Source organism: Sinocyclocheilus grahami, unplaced genomic scaffold (assembly GCF_001515645.1).
Source record: "Sinocyclocheilus grahami isolate Dianchi unplaced genomic scaffold, SAMN03320097.WGS_v1.1 scaffold382.1, whole genome shotgun sequence".
Taxonomy (NCBI): domain Eukaryota; kingdom Metazoa; phylum Chordata; class Actinopteri; order Cypriniformes; family Cyprinidae; genus Sinocyclocheilus; species Sinocyclocheilus grahami.
Genome location: NW_015505561.1, coordinates 1,611,177 through 1,635,976, shown reverse-complemented (window position 1 = coordinate 1,635,976; position 24,800 = coordinate 1,611,177). Strand labels below are relative to the sequence as shown.

At 37.1% G+C, this 24,800-nt stretch overlaps 1 protein-coding gene across 1 annotated transcript in view; it reads left to right on the top strand.

The window, feature by feature from the left end:
• LOC107549862 (junction plakoglobin-like) overlaps nt 1–24,800 on the top strand; it is a 90,151-nt gene that overhangs the window by 21,338 nt on the left and 44,013 nt on the right. The window contains exon 2 of the mRNA XM_016231039.1: nt 23,889–23,926. Coding sequence (XP_016086525.1) covers nt 23,914–23,926 — 13 coding nt within the window. The 5' untranslated portion in view covers nt 23,889–23,913. The remainder of the gene's footprint in view (nt 1–23,888; nt 23,927–24,800) is intronic.

Here is a 24,800-nt window from a genome sequence, read left to right as displayed (position 1 = left end):
GCGGGAACGATAGTGGGTGAGCACGATCCATTTCTAAATATATATATATATATATATATATATATGTATATATGTGTGTGTGTATTTAATGCGCTGGTTGTTGTGTGTATAATCCTTCTGCTAGCTTCCTTTGCAGTGTTTCATGGGAGCTGTGTGTTTCTGTCCTTTTTCTAGGGTAGGTCCTCTATGAGCACCCCCTCTGCTGGGTTCAGAAACTGGGTGCTCCACTTGCAGTGTTTATTTCACTCGTCGATATATGTCCAGACGGTACGATAAGCCGGGTTTCGGCTTCATACTTCCTGAATTATGCGGCCAGGTCACAGGATTCTGTGGGAGTCTTCTTGATCATTAGACCCCTGGCACGGCACTGCAAAGATTTCCTGGACGTCCGGGCTGGGCTTATGCTTCCAGGCTGCCCTGTCTGGTCTACTGTATCTAGGTCGCCCTGAGGGGCCTCCCGATCACCAGGATATCCCCTCTTGCTGAGGCATCAAGCGGGAGGTATAGGTGGCATTACGAGAACCTTCCTGTGTAATGCTGTCTCGGGCAATGCTGTAAACAGATGCTTGGAAAACTCTAAAATCCAAATACTATGGTAAGTGTGCACATTATGCTTTGCACACTTTCTAAAATCCACATAGCTGGTAAGTGTGCACGTTATGCTTTGCCCACTTTTCTGAAATCCTGTATGGTAAGGGTTACGCGTTATTAGCCTCGTTCCCTTTCTCTGAGTTGGTTTAGAACCCGATACCTTGGGTTCCACTTAACTAGTGTGTCTCTGTCGACACACTCTGGAAGTATCGCTCCCCTCACCATTGAGGGTTATTGTGAGCAAGGTGCTTTCTTTCGAGCGTTTAATTCTCTCTGAAGAGTTGGATTCCTCGTTCAGTGGGTGGTTCTCGTGGTAGTGCTGAGCAGTGCTCCCCTTTTATCAAAGGGTTACCTATGAGCACGCTACTCCTTCTGAATTCGGAGTTCTCCTCTCACGTGAGAGTTGAGTTCTCTGTTTTTCTCAGAGCACCTGGAACCAGCAGCATCAGGCAAACTAGGCCCTTCCTCTGCCTCTCTGATGTGCTGAGTTTTTTGGTTAGCTTGCAGTACACTTACCCTTCTGATTCTAACAATCGTGCTGTAGATCAAGCCCCCCCCCCTCTCTAAGAGAACCCCTTAGAATGGTATTTTTAAAATCCATGTTATGGTAAGTGTGCACGTGAAGTCTTTGTACACTTTCTAAAATCCACACTGTGGTAAGTTCGCACGCTAGTACTCTGCATTCTTTTCTAAAATTCTGTATGGTAAGAGCTACGCTAGTAAGTTATAGGTTTCAGTGGTTTTAGTTTGTGAATCAAGAAGTGTTTTCTGTTAAATATCCTTGTTTGGTATAATGAGTTCAGCACGATGACATTTTGCTTATTAGCGTGTTTCATTAAGATGAATGAGCGTGCTGATTGTTAGCTTTCTCAGTGTTTTACAGACCTCCTTGGTCTAGCTGCTCAAACAAACATAATGTTGTAAGCATAACAAAGCCACAGTGTTTGTGCTTTTCTGAGACACATTTTACCTTCAAATAAAGCAGTTCTGATAGTAAATTGCCAAAATTAGGTAAAATTAACACTTTAAGCAGTTTTTGGTATTCTTTTGGTGTGCGAAAGTGGTAGAAAATAGGGACTGACACACCATCTGTACACTGTAAAAAATTAGTTTTAAGTTGTAAATAAAAGATTATCTGAGTTTTTACCTGAAAATACTACACTGTAAAATTTCCAACTTAAATCATATTAAACTGCATTAAAAATCAAGTTGAATTTCATATAGCTTTTTTCATATAATTTTTCATATAAATTGTCATTTGAAAAAGTTAATGTAAAAAGATGCCATTTTCTATTTGTTAAGTGAATAATCTTCTAATTTTCTAATATTAAGTGAAATGTACTATACATTTTTAGGTGAAAATGGTTTCTTCACCAGTGCAGATGGAAGAAGCCTCCTCCCTGACAGATTTTAGCTGTTCTGCATGTCTTTCAATGTTAGTCCTGTTTTTGAGCAAACAATCCCTTCAATCTCCAGACTTTGTCAGATTGCCCAATTAGTCTTTAAAAATGAATGAAGGAAAAACCTGCTCAGATGTTGTTTACCATCCTTCTTGGAAATGTTATTATGGCTCTACGCCCAGGTTTTCCTTTTCCACGTCTCCGGAGCAGCAGGAGGAATCCCTTTTAAATCCTCATTAAGCTGTTTTCCCTATAACTATGGTACAGCTGATTGAGAATTAATTCGCCTCATCTTCAATTTACTTGATCGCGGTTGGCTGCTCACCTGGCTCGATTTTCCTCACTGATCTCCGTTGTAAGAGGCTGGAAGGACGTGCGGTGCAGGGTAATTACCATGTAGGTTAAGACCAAGGAGACTCCTTTATTTGTAAAGGTTGTTTTCATGAGAAACTTTGTGGACTGGCCCAAATATCTATTATTTTTCTTCATTAATATTATTATCTGTTTTCACTGGTGAACGATGCTCATTAAAACCACTCTGGCATCACAAATTCATTTGTTTGGTCAACAATCCCGGCATCTTCACAGGTAAAATGTGCAGGTAATTTCACCGTCTGCAAAGCTCCCTCTGAAATTTAGCTGTTGCTGGCAGAATGACAGAAACACTCTCTGGAAACCTAGGCAACATGCTTTCATAGCCCTGTCAAACCAATCGAATGCCTCGCGCAGCGCTGTAGAAAATGGCAAGAGAAGCGCTGATGATTTGAGAGCTCCCGGTGTGATCATTCAGCGTAGACCTGGTTTCGACAGATTCGCAATGATGGAGTACTGCGTGCTTGTCTTATCTGGGCTAAAAGAAGCTAGAGGCGAGATTGATCAGGAATCAATACGAGACCAGTTGTCCTCTTATTCTGGTTTTGTAGAGCTAGGCTCCTCATTGGTTTCAGTTTTACATTCGGTTCACTCTGGATGATCCTGTCAATAGAAAACATCTTATGCAACAAGCTGAAAGGCATGTTTTTACTGCAAAAGAGGTGGTTTTGAACATTTTAATTTGTCTGGTGAGAGTGTTTTTGAACTTTTTGATAAGGATGCCTAAGTATTATATATATTTATACTGTCTTGGGAAAGAAATTTAAAAGACTAAATGCTGTTTCCAAACATAAATTGTTGACTTTTATATTTGGAGTTGTACTAAAACCAAAACAACAGTATCTGGAAGGCATTTATTATTTTAAGTTGACAACATATTATTCTCTACTTGCTTTTAGAGCATAGGCGGAAGGTGAACCAACTCCAGGGTAAGGCTAAAAGCAGCCAAATGTATTAAACATCACAAACCCGTCTTTTTAGGCAAGAACCAGACATGGGTGTCATGTAGGCCAAAAAAATGTTTAACGGGACTGAATTTGTATTTAACGTGATTACAATTAAATAAAAACGTTAGAAATTGATAATTATATAACGTTTCCTTTCCACTGTTATTAAAACAGCGAATAAATTATAACCTATATAGAAAGTGACATTATCACTAACATTTATATATAAATTTTGAGTTTAAGCACTCTCAAAACAAAAAAACTGTTTACTGCTTACATTGTACATACATCTGCGCTTTGTTGTTTATGATGAGAGAATTCGCAAGAGTCCGGAATTCAGTCAGCGAACGCGCACACACTCAACAAAACTGATCTGTTTCAACGATGACTCATCTGGACGCCTCTGATGGACTGAATTTGTATTAACGTGATTACAATTTAAATAAAAACGTTAGAAATTGATAATTATATAACGTTTCCTTTCCACTGTTATTAAAACAGCGAATAAATTATAACCTATATAGAAAGTGACATTATCACTAACATTTATATATAAATTTTGAGTTTAAGCACTCTCAAAACAAAAAAACTGTTTACTGCTTACATTGTACATACATCTGCGCTTTGTTGTTTATGATGAGAGAATTCGCAAGAGTCCGGAATTCAGTCAGCGAACGCGCACACACTCAACAAAACTGATCTGTTTCAACGATGACTCATCTGGACGCCTCTGATTGGCCATTGCATTCCTAAGCTCAACAGAATTGTGCGTGATTAGTTAAAATGTGCAACACTGCAAAATGCCTGAAATGAAATGTGGTGCAACCATAGACTGTATAAAAACATGGACGTAGTGTCCGTGACGTCACCCGTAGGTTCCTGAAGAGCGTTTTTGAAGCTCAAAGTAGGCGGAGCCGGCCGTCGTCATCTTGGCAGTGCGTCACCGCGCGTCATTCCCAGATAATCGAAAATGGGCAAAGAGGCGGGAGCTGGTTGCTGAAATCACGCCCACCTAGCTCGACGGTGGTGACAGCAGCGGCAATCCACCAGTTACTCAAGTGGCCACGCCCTTAATTATGAAGAGCTTTATGACTTATAAAAAAAATTCACCCCCCTCACAGTTGTCATGAAGGGCAAAATTGGCTATATAGACCAAAATACTTTTTTGAACTAGGCTGTAAACATGTTTTGTTTCTGCTGTAAAGTTGGGCATTTTAACATGGGGAGTCTATGGGATTGACTCCCTTTTGGAGCCAGCCTCTAGCGGCCAGTTTACAAATTACAGTTTAAGTCATTTCCGTGTTGGCTTCACGAGAGAGAGCGGGAGGTTGCTGCTTGGGTGCAACATGAACAGATCTTAATTTGCTAAGCCTTCCCCAGTCTTACACACGCTCCGCCTGTGTTTTAGAGTAACATTAGCTGCATAATCCTGAATACTAACATTTCCAGTTTAGTTCAGCTTTATTGTTATAGTGCATTTCACAAAATATTTTTTTTTTTTTTAAATGCCTAGAACCAAGAGAGAAAGGCAAGGTTTTCCACTATTTTTATTTTTTTTACAAAGCAGAATGGAACCATAATAATATAACATGCAACAAAATAGATTAAAAATTATTATGTTAAATATAACATTTTGGGTCAATAAAAACTTTTTTTTTTTTTTTAAGAAATTAGTACTTTTATTTAGCAAGGATCCATTAAGTTAATCAAAAATGCAAGTAAAAGCTTTTACTGTACAAGGTCACAAAAGATTTCCATTTCAAATACATTTTTATTTTGAACTTTTCTATTGATCAAAGAATCCTGAATGGTTTCCACAAAAATATTAAGCAGCACAACTTAGTTTTTTTTTTTATATTGAAAGAAGTGTTTCTTTTCTGAAGGATCATGTGACACTGAAGACTAGAGTAATGATGCTGAAAATTCAGCTTTGCATCACAAAAATAAATTACATTTCATATTACATTCAAATAGAAAATAGTCCTTTTAAATTGTAAAAATATTTAGCAATTATACTGTATTACTGATCAAATAAATGCAGCCTAGCTGAGCATAAGAGACTTTGACTATGCTCAAAAACATCAGAATCTTACTCGACCCCAAACTTTTGAATGGTATAGTGAATATTTAATTGACATGTTAATGTAAGCTTTGACAGCCTTTACAATTATAATTAGCTTCAGTCGGAAACTAAGTGTCCAGGCTGCGAAGACAACCTCACCTTTGCATAATTTAAAACGGACCTCAATTGTTTTTATTGGCACAGTAGGGTTCATCCTTAAGAGCCGTCCTGTCTTGGCACTCGACTGTGTCATATCATTTCACCCTCGCCAGGGTTGAAAAAGCACCAAGCGAGAGCTTAGCGTCGCATGATTACGAGGGACTTATGGCAGGCTTTTACGCATGTACGTCGAAGCTGCCTCTAGACAGGCCCGCTCTTGCATTTGCTGGTTATATTCCCATCTAATATTTGTTTGTTTCTTTAACACATCGTCGGAGGCAGACCGGGGGAGCGGGCGATAAGGAAGAACGGCAAATCTCACCAGGCTCATGCAAGGTTTGCTTTAATTAGCATGTGTCTCTGGCTGTATGCAGACACCGAGGGTCCCTGGTGTGTGTGTGCGACGATGACGGAGAAGGGAGGGATTGTTTTTTGTACATCCACGGTTCAGTGTTTCACAAGCAGCAGCGACGCATCTCCTTCATCCGCGTGTCCGCCCTCTGCTTCCGCTCAGTGCCGTTAATGAGAAAGGATTATGGGGATGTGAGATGAAAGGCCTGTCATTTCTCTTCTGACGAGAGAACTTGTGTGTGTGTGTGTGTGTTGAAGGTTTAAGAGGTGATCCCGGAGCACCCAAACCGTTTTTAGTTTACAGGAGCAAAGGGAAAGCCGATAGCTTCAACCTATTTGCAGGTAACACCATTAAACATGCCCTCGCCCCCTGATTTGGGCTCGGCTTTGTATGGATGTGATGCACAGGGTTTTTCATGGGATCTTCAGTATGGTAAATCATCCCTGTGGCTTTTTGCGCAGTTGGGAAATCTTTTTTCTTTGAAGAAGCAAGGCAACGCTGTCGGCAGATGCACGTCTGCCTGAGCGCCAGCCTCCAGCTCTATGGGATTTTATTTTGTGTTTCAATAGTCTTTAAATAGCATTCGGAATACATTCACTTAAGCAGCCCAGAAGAGATGAAACCTGATTTGTGGTGAAAGTGAAGAAAGAGACTTTTAGATCCTCATTAAAGACTGTTACAAACTTCTTTTGGAGAGGAAGTAGAAAGAAAAAAATGTTTTTTTGTCCATGTGTTTTTGTCACGTTTTCCAAGAACAAGCCTTAAAACAAGATAAATTGAGAAGTATAATTGAATAGTACATTAAAACTTGTTTTTAGAGGTTGAATTTTAAATAGTAGTTTTTCATACCCCTTTGGCAAACTGTTTCTCTTGTTTTAAGCATCTACTGAACCAAACTGAGTGAGGTTTATGAAGAAGAAAACATTTTGCCTCTGGGATGGGAAAAATCAACTGAATTCAAGATGCATTCTATGAAAACATCCTCATAACTTATGCAGTTTTCCTTACCAACTAATTTTATCTTGCTTAAAGCTTGTCTAGTTATTGTTACTGGAAAACACAACAGCAATAAAAAAAAATCATATTAAATCATATATTATCATATATCATATTATATCAATGAAATTAAAAATACATAATATAGACAATAAAAAATAATTTCTGTCAGGACCACTATCGTCAAAGATGATTGACAATTAGCATACAGTTTGGATTGGCGGTATGGTTCCGTTCTGGGCAAGAACTCCCTGCGCATCCATGCAGCCTAGCATGGATGAGAGCAGGGAGAGCAGAGATAACCCCCCCCAGGGTAAACAGAACCAACATAAATGTATTGCAGATATTGTTAAAGTTCAATAATTTTATGTACACATTTTAGAATTAGTCTGATTCGAGGAGAATCAGAAGGCTGAATTCTGACTGACAGAGGAGGAGCTGGGGATGGAGGAGGGTAATTAGCTATTGAGCAATGCGAAAACTGCTGATAATACTGAGGGACCTTATATATGAATGCTTAGATAGGTGTCGTATTCCTATAGGTAGATGGGGATCAGCTGAAGGTCAGCTGATGCGAGCTTGACTAACGTGACCTGCCAGAACTAACGCTACGCTTGATAAAAACTATGTAGACATTTTAAAAACACACACAAAACAAAATGACTAAAACTGTAAATAAAATCAAAGTAAAAACAAAAAATATAAAAATGAAAATCAAACTATTAAGAAAAACTATAGTGATATTAAAACAGCCAGTCTTCTGAGCTGCTGGCTCTTTATGTGGGTCTGTAACCTTGAGCTGTCCTCAGGAGAGCTTCACTTCCTGTGCTATTTGCACAAATCTCATTGAGGCCAGACTCTGAGATGGCATCTGAGTCCGGGCTCGAGGGTCACACCCCGTGATTCCTTCCCTGTGAAGTTTATTGCCATGTGTAGATTTCCAGATACCTCCACCTTCTGCCTTCGGAACAGGAAGCTGCGAGCTCTAGTTCCCCTGATGATGTGAGTTACACGCAGATGCTTGATAAAGACACCAGAGCCGTCTCTGGATGTCACAAAGATCTGTCAACATGATTGACGGCATAGCACCACAAAATATTATATTCTTAAAATGTGCCAGCGCTACAAGACCAAATGCAATTTCATGATATATTTTTCTGAAAACAAGCATAGCAAGTTGTTTCTTCTTGGTTTGAATGATTTTTTAAGGTGTATTTACCAGAAAACAAGGAAAATATTTTTTTTCTGATTTTTGAAATACAGGTAGTTTACAATTATATAATTGCATCACCTTAATTCACACCTTATATAATATGCAATTTCTGAATTAGCATTCAAAGTATAAAAATGATATGACCGTTTTAATACCTGAAACATTTTGCATACTTTTTTGTATTAAAAAAGTTTTCTTTTTGTAATATAATCCACTATATAACCCATAAGTATCTGTGTACATGAGAATGAAGTGAAATTAGTGTTCAAATCCCTAGTGCTTAAATTTAGCGTTCGTCAGAGTTGCAACTAGACCCGGATAGACCCCGACCCTCAAATCCATTTTAATTAACACGCAATATGTTTACAGCTTCCGTTAGAGATATTAAGCTTTTTATAAACCAGGCTCTTCTCAATTATGCAAATGAGCCTTGCGTGGAATCATCTCCAATTAGAGGAAGCTACTTTACATGCTTTTAAAGAAATATTTGTACATCATTTGACACTCAGCAATTATGGGCCAATCTTACATCCTTTTTAAGAAAAATTGTTGAGAAAATAGAAGGGTGTTTTTTGTGCTGTGCACCTTTAGAAAGTAAACTCTCCTGAAGTACTCTTTTCACACTCTGATTGATTGATTTAATTTGAGATGAGATGAGTAATGACATTCGTTGATCCAGAAAAAAATAACTGCATAAAATGCGTAATAATAATAATGTTCAAGATATGCATTTACCTTAAATTACTATTAAAAAATTATTTTGGGAAACAAATGTCAATTTTGTCTCATCTTAAATGATGCATTGTTTTAAATAGCATTTTAAACATTTTTGAAATAAAATGGCTTATTTGTCTTGATGAGGATCATTTTATAGCTATGGCATTTTGGTGTATACAATACAGAAAAATAAACTATATTTTTTGTTGCATAATTTGACAATTATAGCTTTATTAGAAACTATGCACTATATAAATATATTTGCATTATATTTATCTTAATTTTTTTTCTCACATCTCGTCACATCTTCTCTTCTCAAAACTTTTAAAAAAGTTATTTATTTTGTGCTAACAATTGTTTGTTGCAGTATGAATGATGGCGCAACTATTGTACAAGTTAGATTTTACAGATGTGAAAATTACATTTTGTGTAATGATTTTGTGTTTATTTATTTTAAGTTATAAATAATGAAAGCATGATAAGCAAGGTTTCCAAGGCAGGTTTAATGTGCCTTTGATATATTAAAAAAAACATTGAAATCTGTTATACTGTATAAACATCCCTATAGCTGAAGAAATAGCTGTAAGTTTAATTTGGACTTTTACTCTCTATTTAAAATAAAATAAATAAATGTAAATGTGGTCTCTGTTGAAGATCTGAGATGATCAACATCACAGAGCTGAACATCACACGGCCCTAATTAAAGCTGTTAATGATCTCAGATCTACAGAAGTGGACTGGCCTCTCAGGCACACCGTTTTTAATTGGTTTAGATCCTATCAGTCCAGCAGAAAGTTCTTTGTTACCTCATAAGAGCACTGACTAATTAAAACTGATATAGCATGTGAAGTCCCTCAAGCAATGTTTAGCATTTCTACAACATTTAGCGAAAATAAAGAGAAATAAAAGCCATCAAGATAAACGTTTAAAGTTTGAATGTTAGGCTGCGTTATGTAATGTCAGAATCTCTCGCATTACCTAAAGCCTGTTTGAATATTCAAGGAATATAATACATTGCATGTTTAAAGGAATAGTTCACCTATAAATAAAAATTAGTTGAAACCCTCAGGCCATCCAAGATGACATTTACGGTAAAATACCGGCAGCTGTGGTTGCCAGAACTTCACCTTTAAAAATATGGTAGAAACATTTTAGGTTTTACAGACCTAGCTTAAATTCACAATAAAAAAACGTATTTCATTAACTGATGTAATGTTAATAAACCCGAACATTCATTTAACATTAGATGTAAGATAAAACACTAATGTACACAACTGATAAGAAAAAACTTAGAAGAAACAGTTAACGAAAAAACATAAAATATGAAGTGTCATGCAAGGAATTCTGGGAGTGTCAATTTACGGTTTTTCATTGTAAATTATACAATGACTTTTTCTTTTTCACCTCCAAAAACCGTAATTTTAACAGTATTTTACTGTAAAATTACATTAAATGTAATTACAGTTATTCACCGTATATAGTATGGAAACTTACTGATAACCAATTAACAGGTTTTTATTGTAGCCTTTTTACAGTCTTTTACTGTTAAAATCACAATCATTTTTTACAGTGTAGAAATAATATGACGTGGCGTGGAAGTACTGATCACACACAGTCGTATCAGTAGGTTCCTTAGTCTGAGAAAATGTTTATAATGCGCATTAATTATATATTCGGTTCCAGTTAATGTTGAACTATATTTTTATGAGCATTTTCTTGTACCTCGACCATGGCAAATCAAATGCCATCCTGCAGAGCATATTTCTCAACTAAATTGGATTCATATCCAGAACCCAATATCCCATTTTAATGTTTAACATGAGAGAGTTGAAAATGACTAGATATTGAAGCAGCAAGAAAAGAAAATGAACTCTAACAGGGAACACTGAACTGTGATTGAGCGCGCTCAAAGGCTTCGAGTTCTTCCTGTGAAATTCAGTAGATAATCATTGAGATGTCTCGTATTTAAGAACAAGGAACATCCCTTGACATTTTTTTAGTGTCTCTTTCATGCTATTGAATTACAGTGATGTTGTATTTCCCCCCTGCTGGAAATGTAATGCTCCCGCTTTGGGTCAGCCGCTGCTCACTAAGGTTTTAAGGTCCTGTTACATCCATGTGGTGGAAACGTGAGTGATAATCTTTATGCAACACTTTGTACTGGCTTCTCTGCTGAAAGCCATAGGGGTTATATTCTGCACTTTTGTATCTTTTCATTTCATGTAATTGGTCTTGTAATGGGTCTCATTCACAAAAATTGCACGTGGGATTCAAATTTGCTCTTATTCTTGTTCAGTCTAAGAAAAGTCTGTAAAAATAGGACCATATGAAGGAATTTCTATATTCATAGGTGTTTTGAGCTTTAATCTCCTCTTTTTTTTTTTGAAAGAAATGCATATTTTATTCAAGCATTAAATTGATAAAAAAGTGACCGTAAAGTGAATAAATGTTGTACTCTGAACTGTCTAACCATTAAATGTTGACGGTTTTCACAAAAATAATCATATTTTCAACATGATTAATAATCAGAAATATTTCTTGAGCATCAAATGAGCATATTAGAAAGATTTTTGAAGGATCGTGTGACACTGAAGACTGGAGTAATGATGCTGTAAATTCAGCTTTGAAACAGAAATTAATTACATTTGAAAATATATTAAAAGAGAAAACATTTATATTAAACTGTAACAGTATTTCGCGATATTAGTATTTTCTGTATTTTTGATCAAAGCATATATAAATTCACACTTGTGTACATGAGATATAAAGTGGCAATTGTGAGAAACTACCTTTTCTTATTGCAATTCTCTATTGCAACAGTAATGTATGGGTTTTCACTAACCCTCCACCTTCCCCAGCACCACCTGCCTAGAACTGCTCGGGGGTTCTCCCTATTTTCCTTGCAGTAGTCTGAATTCAAGTCACTGTTTCATGTGCATAGACCAAGCCTATGTCCATTCCATGCTTACTAATAAATGCTTGTAAAATTCATTCCGGGAGTTGTCATGATTGAACTACGAATAGATATGCATACATATATGTACGTGTTTGTCAGTTTGCATGTAACAAGCTGCGCCTGAGTCATAAGTAGATCACCCGCACCTGATGAGCATTGGCTCTGCTTATTTGCACTGCACTTAGTAGCCTATATTGTGTTGGTCGATATGTAAATGAGTTGTTGCATCTGTGTTCTTTAATTTACGCATCGTCAGTAAATCACCCGCAGAAATTTCCATGCCCATCGGTGCTGTTTCGTAATTGCGCTCTCACGCTAATTTGCCCTGTTTAGTCAATCTGGCCCATAGTTTGATATTAAAGCCCCATGACTGTTGTTGAATGACCTGATAATGTAGATTTATTTCAGTAAATGTTCTGTGGGAACTGTGAAGCCAGCTTTCCGCTGCGCATACTAGAATATGTCTCCATATTGAGCTATTTTAGCGCAAAAGAGCAAAGAAAATTGAGTTTTTCTATCATATGTCCCCTTTAAATTGGTTTAGAATCTAATATGAGCGAATCATCTTTATCACAATTATATAATGCTTTCTAATGGCTGGTATAACCGCATTAGTGTGTGGATGTTTTCTTAGGTGTCCTATAACTCTATCAGAATGTTTTCTACTGTAACTTTAGACCAAAACCTCACTGCATTTACGCAGAGTTTTTATCCCAACAGATGTTCGATCACACCGCCAGGCAACTCAGCTCTTGGAATAAATTTACATGTACAACCGTGTATCCGTCACTGCATCTTTTGTTGTGACAGTCAGTCGTGGTTTGCGTTTCTCTCGACTTCCTGTCTAAGTGTTGGAGCAAGGAGTGCAGGTGACTTTGTAATTCGAGTCCTGGCGTGAGGTGACTCACGGTATCATCAGCTGCGCTCCAGGAGTCTGGCAAAACCTCGCAGGCTCCTGCAGATCCTCCTGCCAAGCTCCTGTCGTGAAGTCGATTTTCTCAGTCCTGCTGAGAAGCTGAAAATATGTGAACGTGTACAGATGTTTCTATCAGCACGGCTCTGTCAAACTGAGAGGCTCTTGAACACAAACCTGCATTTAATTACCATTTAACATGGGCTTTTCTTCTAAAGCAACTTGCTATGCACTAATTGAAAGGAAGTTTGTTTAGCCTCGGTCTTTGCAATCAGCATGAAAACAAAGTTGACCTTATTTGTTTTCTTAATAAATCTTGTTGTGAATGATTCATTGGTTCATGATCTACTGAAGTAAACAGTGTTGGTCTTTGCAGTTGTTTATAAAAATGTATTAATGACATCATGAATGCATGTGATTTTTCAGAAACATCGTTTCACAATCCAGTCAATTCCTGATGGATAATAGCATGGCTCATCACACATTGTTTTTCTCATTGATGCATTTCGCCAGTGGGTCTCAAACTTTTTACAGCGGCATACTTGGGCATTTAACATTCTTTTGTGTACCCCCTCTCTTCCACTTAGAACGCAGTCACACCTTTTCTATTAAAGGACAATATCTGCCCCCTTAAATTGATTGGATATCATGTATTTGACCGTTTATGGCACTCCCATTTTCCAGTTTTTACATTAGAAGCGGCATTTTGCTTGTCAGAAATACATGGTCGGTTTTAATGTTACTTTAAGTTGGGGTAGAATTAAATTAATGCCAAAACTTTTGTTAGCGTACCCCAGTTTGAGAACCACGTGGGCTGTGAACACCATTTCTGTTGACTTTTAATGGTGAAGTTTGTCTTTTTTATAAGGTTGAAATAATTTATTCTATACAGCTCAGTGTCTTAATTATATACTATTAGTATTTATTCATATTTTAAATTAGCTTTATTTTATATTTTTATTGTATTTTTATATTTTTTGTAATTTTTTAAATATATATATTTCTATTTAGCTTTATTTTATTTCAGTGATTTTTTTTGTTGTTGTTGTAATTTTAGTACTCAAGTGTACAGTATTTGAAAAAGAATGTGTTTTTTGAACATTAAAGCATGTCAACATATTCTGTTACACCAAATACACAAAATAATGATCTTTAAAAAAGCATCATATGACCCCTTTAAACTATTTCATTTGTTACCAAGGCAACATTTATTTATTTATTGGCTATTTTCTTTTTTATTAAATATTTAAGAACATATGAAACACAGATAAAATAGAATAAAATAAACTACCACAAACAATGTACAAACAAAGAACAGATACTGTTAGCACTGCTTATGAATATTGCAAGTATCAATATGACATATTAACACCAAGTTTGTAAGTCATTGAGACAATATTTATTCATCAGAAAAGCAGAGAAAAGGTAATATTGTAAAATATTATTACAATTTAAAATAGGCTAACTGTTTTCTATTGCAATACATTTTTAATTGTGACTGACTAGTTGGCGTTTTAGTTTTAGTGATTTTGTCATTTTTATTAGTTATATATTGTTATTTAGCTTCAATGTTGTAGGGTATCAGAGTGAATCAGACAATTTAAGATTTGATCAGATTGGTGTTGAACAACCCAAAGAGGCAAACCCTTGGTATTCCTTGCTCAAGGGTCTTACCTCAGTTGTGGTTGTGAGGGAGGAAGAGAGCACTGTATGTTTACTCCCCCCACCTACAATCCCTGCTGGTACCGACACTCGAACCCGCGACCTCTGGGTTACAAACCCGACTCTCTAACCATTAGGCCACGATTGCACCCAAAAGACACTGCGCTGTGCCGTGAGACGCCAGTAACAAAAGCACGGAGCTACAGAACTACCTTGGGAAACCCCTTTCTGCAATGAGACAACAAGGGAACCCCCTAAACAAGCAATGCAAGTACCTCCAGATTCTAGCTGAACTGGTGCATTTAATATAAAGCTTAATAGCCTCACTGGCTACGTTTACATGCAAACAAATAATCCATTTGTAATCGGATTGAAAAGCCTTCATGTAAACACCTTAATCGATCCGATTGAGCTCGATCGGAATGGAATTTCGATCGGATTGAAGGAGGTGGTTTATTCCTTTTCTAATACGATTGAGAGTGCATGTAAACATTCGATCGGATTGAACCCCGAAACTGAAAGAACTGTGCATGTGCAATGACGGAGAAATAGCGTAATGACGTATGACGCGCAGAACCAGCGGTTCTTCCTTTTGAATAAAGTGTTGTATAAATGCGTGTCCTGTCATTATAAAACTCTCCTTTCACTCGGCAACTGTGAAGTGGAGCAGGACAAACTCCCACCAGTCCTTGTTTTGGATTCTCTTCCACAGGCAACCCGTATTTGGCACGGGGAGGGGCATTTTTACTGTGTGATAAATATGAGCAGCACGGCATAGCGGTTTATATGTATATTTATCCATAAATTAATAAATATTAATTCTGCTGTTAAAAACAAATAAATAAACCGTGTAGGAGAGTGGTTATTATGCGCAAACAGTGAGAAACTCTAGAGGAAAAAAATGAACTTAAATGATTTTAGCAAATGGCTGCAATATAACAAAGAGTGAAAAATTTAAGGGGGTCTGAATACTTTCCGTACCCACTGTATACACACACATCAACCAGATCACTTTCTTTAGCGTTCATGTAAACACTACATTCAGATTCATCAATCGGAATGAATTCAGTCCGATTGAACCAAAAATTGTGCATGTAAACGTAGCCACTGAGGAACTCAATGCAAGGGTTAATTAAGTGATTGATGGTTGTTCAGGTCTAAGCAATTGCACATATTGCTATAAACTTGGGATTTCACATGTTCACGCTCTTAAACTCATTCTTTCCTCACTTTTTCTCTTTCTGCAACTTGTGTGAATGTATGAGTGCGTATGTTTATGTGTTAGATTAGTTTATATGTCTTAGATTTATCCAATAAAGTCTTATTTATATTGAAAAGAGAAGTATATTGTGTTTTGTGCTTACAAGGTAATGTTTTAAACTGCCAATCTTGTTACTGTGCTAATAAAAAGTGTTTTCACTATATTTTGGATATTAATATCCATGCAGAGTTGATGTTGTACAGCCCGTTCAGTGAATCGCTGGCCGATTCAGTTGATCAGCCGTATAACAGTGATTCATTATAAAATCAAAAATAATTCCCTTTGAGCTAAATTGACCTTACATCTATTTTTTGTTTCACTTTTAATCATTTTAGTACTTTTTACGTTTTTTTTTCATTACAGTATTTATATTTTATTATACTTCAGCTTCATTTAAATTGCCGAAAATTAATATTAATAGATTTAATTTAAAGTAAACAACAACTACACTGATTCAGTTGATGTTTAAGCAGTCCCAGACATCAACTTCTGGTCAACTAGTCATCCAGCAACTGACAAGTCAATTAGATCGTTTTTTTTATTGTTAGGAGTAGTCCACTAGTCATTCTGGCAACCGATTTTGAAAATGTGTAGTTTTGCACATCATTAGAACATGCATTATAGTTTGACATTTGCTGCTACATGTAATGAATTTTATCATATGCTTTAATCCTCACACACACACTTTCACATGACATACTCTCACTGGAGGACTCTCAAATATAAATCTGCCTTGACACTCGCATAGTAAACACGAAGTACAGCTGCGTGTCGCCGGAAGTCAGACAGCAGCTGACAGGTCTGCTGGTTTTGCAGTGTTCAGTGTCCTAAATACAGCAAAGACCCTTAGGTTCATCTGCTGTGTGTGTGTGTGTGTGTGTGTGTGTGTGTGTGTGTGTGTGTGTGTGTGTGTTTCCGGATCACAGGTAGCTATTGTAACACCAGAACAATGGCGACAGTGTAAACAGGTAGCGTCTGATGAACAAAAGAGACTGAGATCTTCTCAAAGCATTAATCATCATCAGAGATGTTGTCTTCTGCAGGAAGTGAGTAGCGGATAAAGAGATATTACATTGACTCAGACAGACCTTGGCCTTCTTCAGGACAATGGTCAAAAATAGAGACTTCCTGTCTTTTCCTCACAGCTCTTTATTTTAGAACTTTCCGCTGCAGTTTGTCCCTCACAATAAGAGAAAACATCTCACAATCTCTTTAAAGCCTACCTTCTACATTTTTTCCTTTTTAAAATATATTATTATTATTATTATTATTATAAATAATACATTAATTCAATTAGTAAAGAAATATATTACAATTACAATTTTTATCAACAACAACGATAATAATGATTCTTTTTATTTTACAGTATTAATATACTATTATTGCAACAGTAATTAATTAATTTATTAGTTTAGTTTTTAAAATTAAAAAATTATTGTTATTATTAGTGTTATTTCAAATTCGAAATAATAAATCAATAAAAATATAGTATTTAATATTAATAATAATAATAATAATTATTATTATTATTTTATTTTACAGAAATTTCTATTCTTTGTTTTCAAACACTAAACCTTAGTTTTTATTTTGGTAGAAAAACTGCAGGGAGCCTTTAAAGCTTATAATTTTTCACAATTCTCATCAAAATCAAAGCCGTATTCCTATAAGGAAAAAAAATGTTCCTGTGTAATTCATAATATGTAATTTTTTTTTTTTTTTGAGCATCCTGACTATCAATGGCTTGAGTTTGGGGGACTGCCTGTTTGTTCAGCCAATAGCAGGCATGTTCGAGAAACCTGTTTGAAATCATTTTTATAACATTTTAAATATTTTTCTTCCCATTTCCAAAGAGATTACACACTTCTCCTTTAAACTGGTTTGTTTTCTTCAATATTTGATGTCAGGAATTTTTCCAGTCCGTGTCATTTTTAATGAAATCAGCACTCATGTTGTCAGGGTTATGGACCTGTTTTGTTGTGTTTTCCCTCCCCATGTGCTCCCCGTGACCTAGTTTTCCAGTGTGTTTGATTGTTCATTGCGCCCAGGTGTGTCTTGTGCTATGTGTGTTCCTGTCTGCCCTGTGTACCCCGTGTTGGAAGGATTAAAGACTGTGTTTACTGTGAATACTTCTGCGTCTCCGCGTTTTCTTTGCCCCGCGCTCCACACAGTAGTGCATCGTGACAGAATACCGGAACTAAAACAAAAGTATAACTGCGTGTTTCACCTCCGTTTTTGTTTCAGCGTTTTATTCAGTGTTTTTTTTCCCCCTCCTTTCCTCCCGTTGCTCCCCCATGGACCCCTTATCCCACCCAGAATACCTCCTGCTCCTGCTGGAGCAGGGGGAAAGATCGCTCGAGGACCATACCAGACTGTTTTTGGCCCTTGCTCATCTCAACAGCTTCCGGGACGACGTGCTCTGAGCGTTCTATGACGCCAGCCTAAACCCCGCGTGCAGAGCGCCGTCATCCAAAGATGGTCCTTGAGCGGATTTAGCCGCCTTTGTAGAGTGGATACTGGCGAGAAACGGATCCCCGTTATCCGTCTGTTCCGAGGAGGATCTCGCCAGTTCCAGCCCACCATCTCCCCGCTGTGTGGAGCATCAGCCTGAGCCCACCACTGACGGAGAGCCCGAGCTCGCTGCGGCCGGCAATTCGTTGCTCTGTCGTGGAGACGGAGCTGCAAGTGACGTCAGTCAAGGTGCGAGAGCCGGCAACAGAACCCACCACGAGAGAGAATGCCGTGGACAGTGAGAGCACGGAGAGGAGCTCCGCCCCTGCACCGTGGCTGAGGGTGAGCTGATAATGGATCTGGGACTGCTGGACTGCAAGTGAGAGGTTATAGAAGGGGACCTCATCGACTGTGACGCTGATCTGGCCCCTTTCCTCCCTCCTGCTGCGGAGCCCTCTATCACTCCTGTTCCCACGTCCAGCCCAGTGAGGTCTCCTGTTTCCATGTCCAGCCCAGGGAAGGCTCCCGTTCCTGAGTTCAGTCCTGAAAGTCCGGAGGCTCACAAATGCCCGCCCTCCCCCCTGCTCCTGCCTCCTCCTCCGCTGTCGTCTAGCAGCCCCTCTTCTCTCCCTCAGCCCACTATCAGCATGGTGCGAGCTCCGCAGGACTGCCATCCTCCAGCGTCGCCGTAGCTGGAGTATCCCTTGACTCCGCCTCCAGCCTCTAAGCCCCAGACTTCGCCTCGGCCCGCGGACCCGTTGGGCTCCTAGCTCCCTCCTCTCCGCCGTGGCCCGGCAGTCCACTAGCTCCGCCGGGATCCCTCGTCCCTCCGGCTCTGCCTTGGTCTGGCGTTGACCATCCTGCGCCTCAGGACTCAACTCCTCCAGCTGCGCCTCATCCCTTCGTCCCTCCTGCTCCGTCAGGCTCCTTCAACCCTTCGGCTCCCCCTCAGTCCTCTGTCGCGCCGGCTCCACCGCAGCCTTTCGGATCCATGCCTCCGCATCAGTCGCCGGCGCCATATGCTCCGCCTTAACCCTCCGGATCCTCCCTGTCGCCCTGGCTCATCAGCTCTCCGTCTCCGCATCGGGCTCCTCTGCCACCTGCTCCGCCGCTGTTGGTCGGCCCCCTGGAGTCGTCAGCCTTTCCTCCTCCATGGCTCCTCCCTCCATTGGCTCCACTGTGGGCCGCCATCATGGCTGTGGCCTGGGTCCTGCTTGGCTCCTCCTGCTCCAAGTCCTTCCTGTCGCCTCCCTCTATCGTCACCTCCCTGGACTCTGTCTGCCGGCCCCCTCCCGCAGTCTGTCTTGGTCCGGTATTGAATGTGAACATCTTGTGCTACGTGTGTTCCTGTCTGCCCTGTGTACCCCGTGTTGGAAGGATTCGAGAACTAAATAATATTGTGTTTATTGTGAATTCTCCTGCGTCTCCTCGTTCCTCGCTCCTCACAGTAGCTGAGGCGTGACACATGTAAATTACTCTGAAATGACTCTGCTGTCACTAATAAATTTATGTACAGCAGCGCTTCTGAATGATTTTCATTAGATAAGCTGCGAATTTACTCTTGACAAAGACATGCCTATAAAGTCACTCTATATGTGTATTCACAAAATATGTGTCACTCAACTTTAAATTAAAAGTTTCAGCCTGGCCGAGAGCCTTTAGAAATGAAATGTCAGTATGTTCTGATTAGTATGGTTTTGGAGATTTGGAGAGCATTTTTGCTCATATCCCTGAATTTTAAACCATAGTTGGGACCCTCTATGCAACATCTCATTTTTGAGATGAAAGCACTCAAGTGTAATTTTCTTCTTCGCCGCTGCCATCCTGTTCACATGTGCTAGTCACTATAAATACTCAAAGCTCAGTATTCTGTGTCTGCATTCATCAACAAGATATTATAGGAATAGTTTCTGTCAATTCTGTCATCATTTATTTACCCTTATGTTGTTCCAAACAGTGTGACTTTCTTTTTTCTTTTTATTTTGTGGAGCACTAAAAGAAATGTTTTGAAGAACGTTCATGCAGCTTTATTATATAGGAGTAGTTCACCCCAAAATGAAAACTTGCTGAAGATTTACTCACCCACAGGCCATCCAAGACGCAGAGTTTGTTTCTTCATTATTACAGATATTAGAAATGTAGCATTACATTACTTGCTCACCAATGGATCCTCTGCAGTGAATGGGTGCCGTCAGAATGAGAGTCCAAACAGCTGATAAAGACATCACAATAATCCACAAATAATCCACACCACTCCAGTCCATCACTTAATGTCTTATGAAGAAAAAAACGATGTGTTTGTAAGAAACAAATCCATCAAGATGTTTTTAACTTCAAACGAGTCGCCTATACATTCACTGATTCTCAAGTTGCCACGTCTGAACCAAGGGAGAAATATTCACAGATCAAGTAACATTTACAAGCTCTAAACAAATATGTTAGTGGATTTTGATTTGAAAGGACAACAGGGGATGGATTTTTTCACTAGAGGAAGTGTTATTAATGCATTATGTACTGGTATTTTGGCCAGAAACTAAAGTTAAAATGCCTTATTGATAGATTTATTTCTTACAAACACATTGCTTTTTACTTTACACAAGACATTAATTGATGGACTGGAGTGGTGCGGATTACTTGTGGATTATCGTGATGTTTTTATCAGCTGTTTGGACTCTCATTTTGACGGCACCCATTCACTGCAGAGGATCCATTGGTGAGCAAGAGATGTAATGCTACATTTCTCCAAATCTGTTCTGATGCAGAAACAAAATCACCTACATCTTGGATGGCCTGAGGGTGAATATATTTTCTGCAAATTTAAATTTTGGGGTGAACTATGCCTTTAAAGTCTTCTGAAACTTTTTTAAGGAAGCTTTCTTGTCATTGTACAGTAACTTTAATATCAAATTGGCAATCAAGTTGCCATCAACAATGTACAACCTTCACATCAACCTTTTCATTTTGGAATGAACTGTGCCTATTAAGCATGGTAATTTGATGTAAAATTCAGTGGAATAAGGAAGGCACAATACACACATCGTCTTAAGCCTTGTTAACCCAGAAAACTTTTTTTAATTAATCAGTGCATGCATAATTAATGGGTATTTAATGCCTACTAGGCTAAATGTTTTTCCAGTGTCTTCGCTGCTCATTATTTTAGGACGTCTTCCCATTTTCATAAATTCTGTCAGGACCACTATCGTCAAAGATGATTGACAATTAGCGTACAGTTTGGATTGGCGGTATGGTTCTGTTCTGGGCAAGAACTCCCTGCGCATCCATGCAGCCTAGCATGGATGAGAGCAGGGACAGCAGCGATAACCCCCCCAGGGTAAACTGAACAGAACCAACATAAATGTATTGCAGATATCGTTAAAGTTCAATAATGTTATGTACACATTTTAGAATTAGTCTGATTCAAAGGAAAATCAGAAGGCTGAATCCTGACTGACAGAGGAGGAGCTGGGGATGGAGGAGGGTAATTAGCTATTGAGCAATGCGAAAACTGCTGATAATACTGAGGGACCTTATATATGAATGCTTAGATAGGTGTCGTATTCCTATAGGTAGATGGGGATCAGCTGAGAGTCAGCTGATGCGAGCTTGACTAACGTGACTTTCCAGAACTAATGCTACGCTGGATTTTTAAGGTGTTTTTTGATTGCTGGAGTGTCGTGTCTGACTACAGTTGACCAGGCGGACTCGATGTGTGTGTGGTTTTGTGTGTTGGTGTCTAGCTGTATGTTGATGTGATTAATGAGTGTGGAAAATGCAGGGCACGTGGTGTCATAACAGCAGTTAGAAAATCCCCATATGCCGTATGGAACTGAGGGACAGCGGCAAACTGTACTCATACTTAAATGTTTTATAAAGAGAAGCTGAAGACAAGAAAAGGGCAGGAGCGAGATATAGGAGAGAATACTAAACAGAGGCTCTTTTTTAAGCTGGATTCCATTTAAATCGAAATAGAAGGAAACAAAAAAAAGAGAAAATAAGATCTTATAAGATGTGGAACCGTAAGGAAGTAGTTCAAAGAGGTAAAATGGATTAGTCACTGCTTTTATGAAAGAAATTGAGTCTTTTCTTGTTTCATTTTTGATGATACGCTCTTGCAAGGGTTTTTATATTCTTATTAAAATTCAGCTCCTTGTCTTCGTTTCTGCTTCACTAATACAAGAGAGAGCATCTGATTTTACTTTGAGTTATTTTTGTGCATTAGGATATGAAGATATTGACAGGCGGAAATTGAAATGTTCTTTCTATCACACTGTTTTTTTGTTTTTTTTTATAAAGGTCAATTAGTCATCATAAAAGTCAATGAATTGTAACTGCTGGAAAAAGTCTATAATGCCTTCTATAATGCATTATTTTTGTGGTATTTTATGTGGAGATTGAAAGAAAACTGCTATGAATGACAGGTAATTGTGTTCATTCATAATTGTTATAAATTTTTTATTATATTGTCGCTGTTAATTTTGGTGTTGTTAATGTAGAAACTATATGATTTAATAGTAAATATTATAATTAAACAATACATTTTATTTTAATATTCTTATTAATAATCATTATATATTTGTAATCACTTATCACGGTTGTTTCCAGTGTTATTAATGTAAAACTATATGCTTTAATAAATATTATAATTAAATAATAAATGTAATATTTTAATTTTACTACATCATATTATTAAAAAATTTTATTTAGTAAATAAAATAAATTTATTAAGAATTGTTATATATGTTTAAATTATATGATTAATTATATTCAGTGTTATTAATGTAAAAGCTATATGCTGTAATAGTAAATATCATTATTATGTTATTATGGTGTTATTAATGTAAAAATGATACGCTTTAATAGTAAATATTATAGTGAGTACATTTTATTTGAATAAATTAAATAAGTTTTAAATCGTTAGTTATTTTCAGTGCTATTAATGTAAAATGTATGCTTTAATAAATATTATTTTTTATATATTTATTTAAATAAATACAATTCATAGTTTATTAATAATCACTATTATCATGCTATTATATTAATGTAAGAATTGTATCCTTTAAATAATTCTTAAAGATAAATAATAATTAAAATATTGTATTTTATTTTCATAAAATAAATATTCATTTTATTTAATTCAACAGCACATTCTTGGAGATGGATTCCAGTTTTAAATGGGGGCTCAAACCCTCATGGTTTTAATAGTTAAGGTTCAGATTTGTTAAGAAATATAATATTGTAAAAGCATGAATACAGAACGTCTCCTCACTATTTGTTTGCAAGGCTGGTGACAATTCTTGTGAATGTGTCATTCGTGATTTTTCCATATCGATTTTTCTTTCTGAAATGAAAGTTGGGTGTTAAGTTCACGGCTCAGAGGCGTTTTTGCTCCTGAAGTGGGGTCAAATGAAGGTGTCGTCTTTATCCATCATGCCTCTTGATCGGCCCTCACCTCCAGTCATATCTCTGCCTGTAGTCTGTGCTATTTATAGTCATGAATGATGCAGACATTAAAAACATAAACCTTCATTGAAAAGACTCTTGAGACTCTCAGTCCTTGGGAATATAAGCTGTAAACTGTAAGGTCCCATCGACCTGCTCAGACTGTGAACTACAAATGAAGCATTGAAATTCCACTTTGGGGAAGCTACTATGATTTGTGCAATCGTTCTATGCAGTAGTTTTATAAATAGCATTGCCTGCTCACTATTTTTAAGTCCCAGTGGTGCTTTTCGCTCTAAACTGGCGCATGCTGTCACTTGACATTGCAGATCACTGCATTCATGCTGCATCCCTCCTGTTCTCTATGCAGTCTAAGACTTTTCTCTGTGTTTTACCACAGGTTGAATTAAGGCTGGACAGTGGTGATGTCACTGCAAAGTAAGTTGAATCTTTTAAGAATGTTTTCAAAAAAAAAAATCATTTATTTTCTTAAATTGACCTTTTTTGTTGTGCGGGAGATGCTATACAGATGCAAAGTGGCATGTAGATACAATACAATCCAAACGTCTGAGACCAGTTTTGCAATTTAATGTGGATTCATATTAATACAAATTAATAAATTATATTACCAGCATAAAAAACAAAGTGAATAAAATTTGCATAAATCTCAATGTCACAGTATTTCATTCTTTCCTCCTTTATTTTTTTAATAAGAGCAACACATGAGCTGCATGTAAAAACATTGATTTCACAAGGTCAGTGTCACTAGTTTGCTTATTAGTCACTTAAAAATAGCAAAGAATTTTAGAATGTACTTAATATAATATAAACATCAATGTTTTATAGTTTGTTTAATGTTGTAATTTAATTTAATGTGTGTATGTATAGCAGATATACACACACACACATTCAATTAAAACTATTTGATTAAACAAATAATACTTGAGTGAATAATAATAATAATAACAATGTTATTATTGTTATTGTTATCATTATTAATTTTTATTATTATTAACAGTTTATGTAGCCTTTAATTGCATATTTTAATATTATATTTGATAATTATATCAAAATTTCAAGTATTTATATTATAATGACATAATAATATAGATAATATATTTGATAATTATATCAAAATTACAAGCATTATATATAATGTATTATATATATATATATATATATATTACCAGTTAGTGTTGTCTTTATTATGTACAATATATTAGTATATTTATAATATATTATGTATAACACCACTAATTCTGACTTGTAATCTATACATATATATATACATATATATATATATATATATATA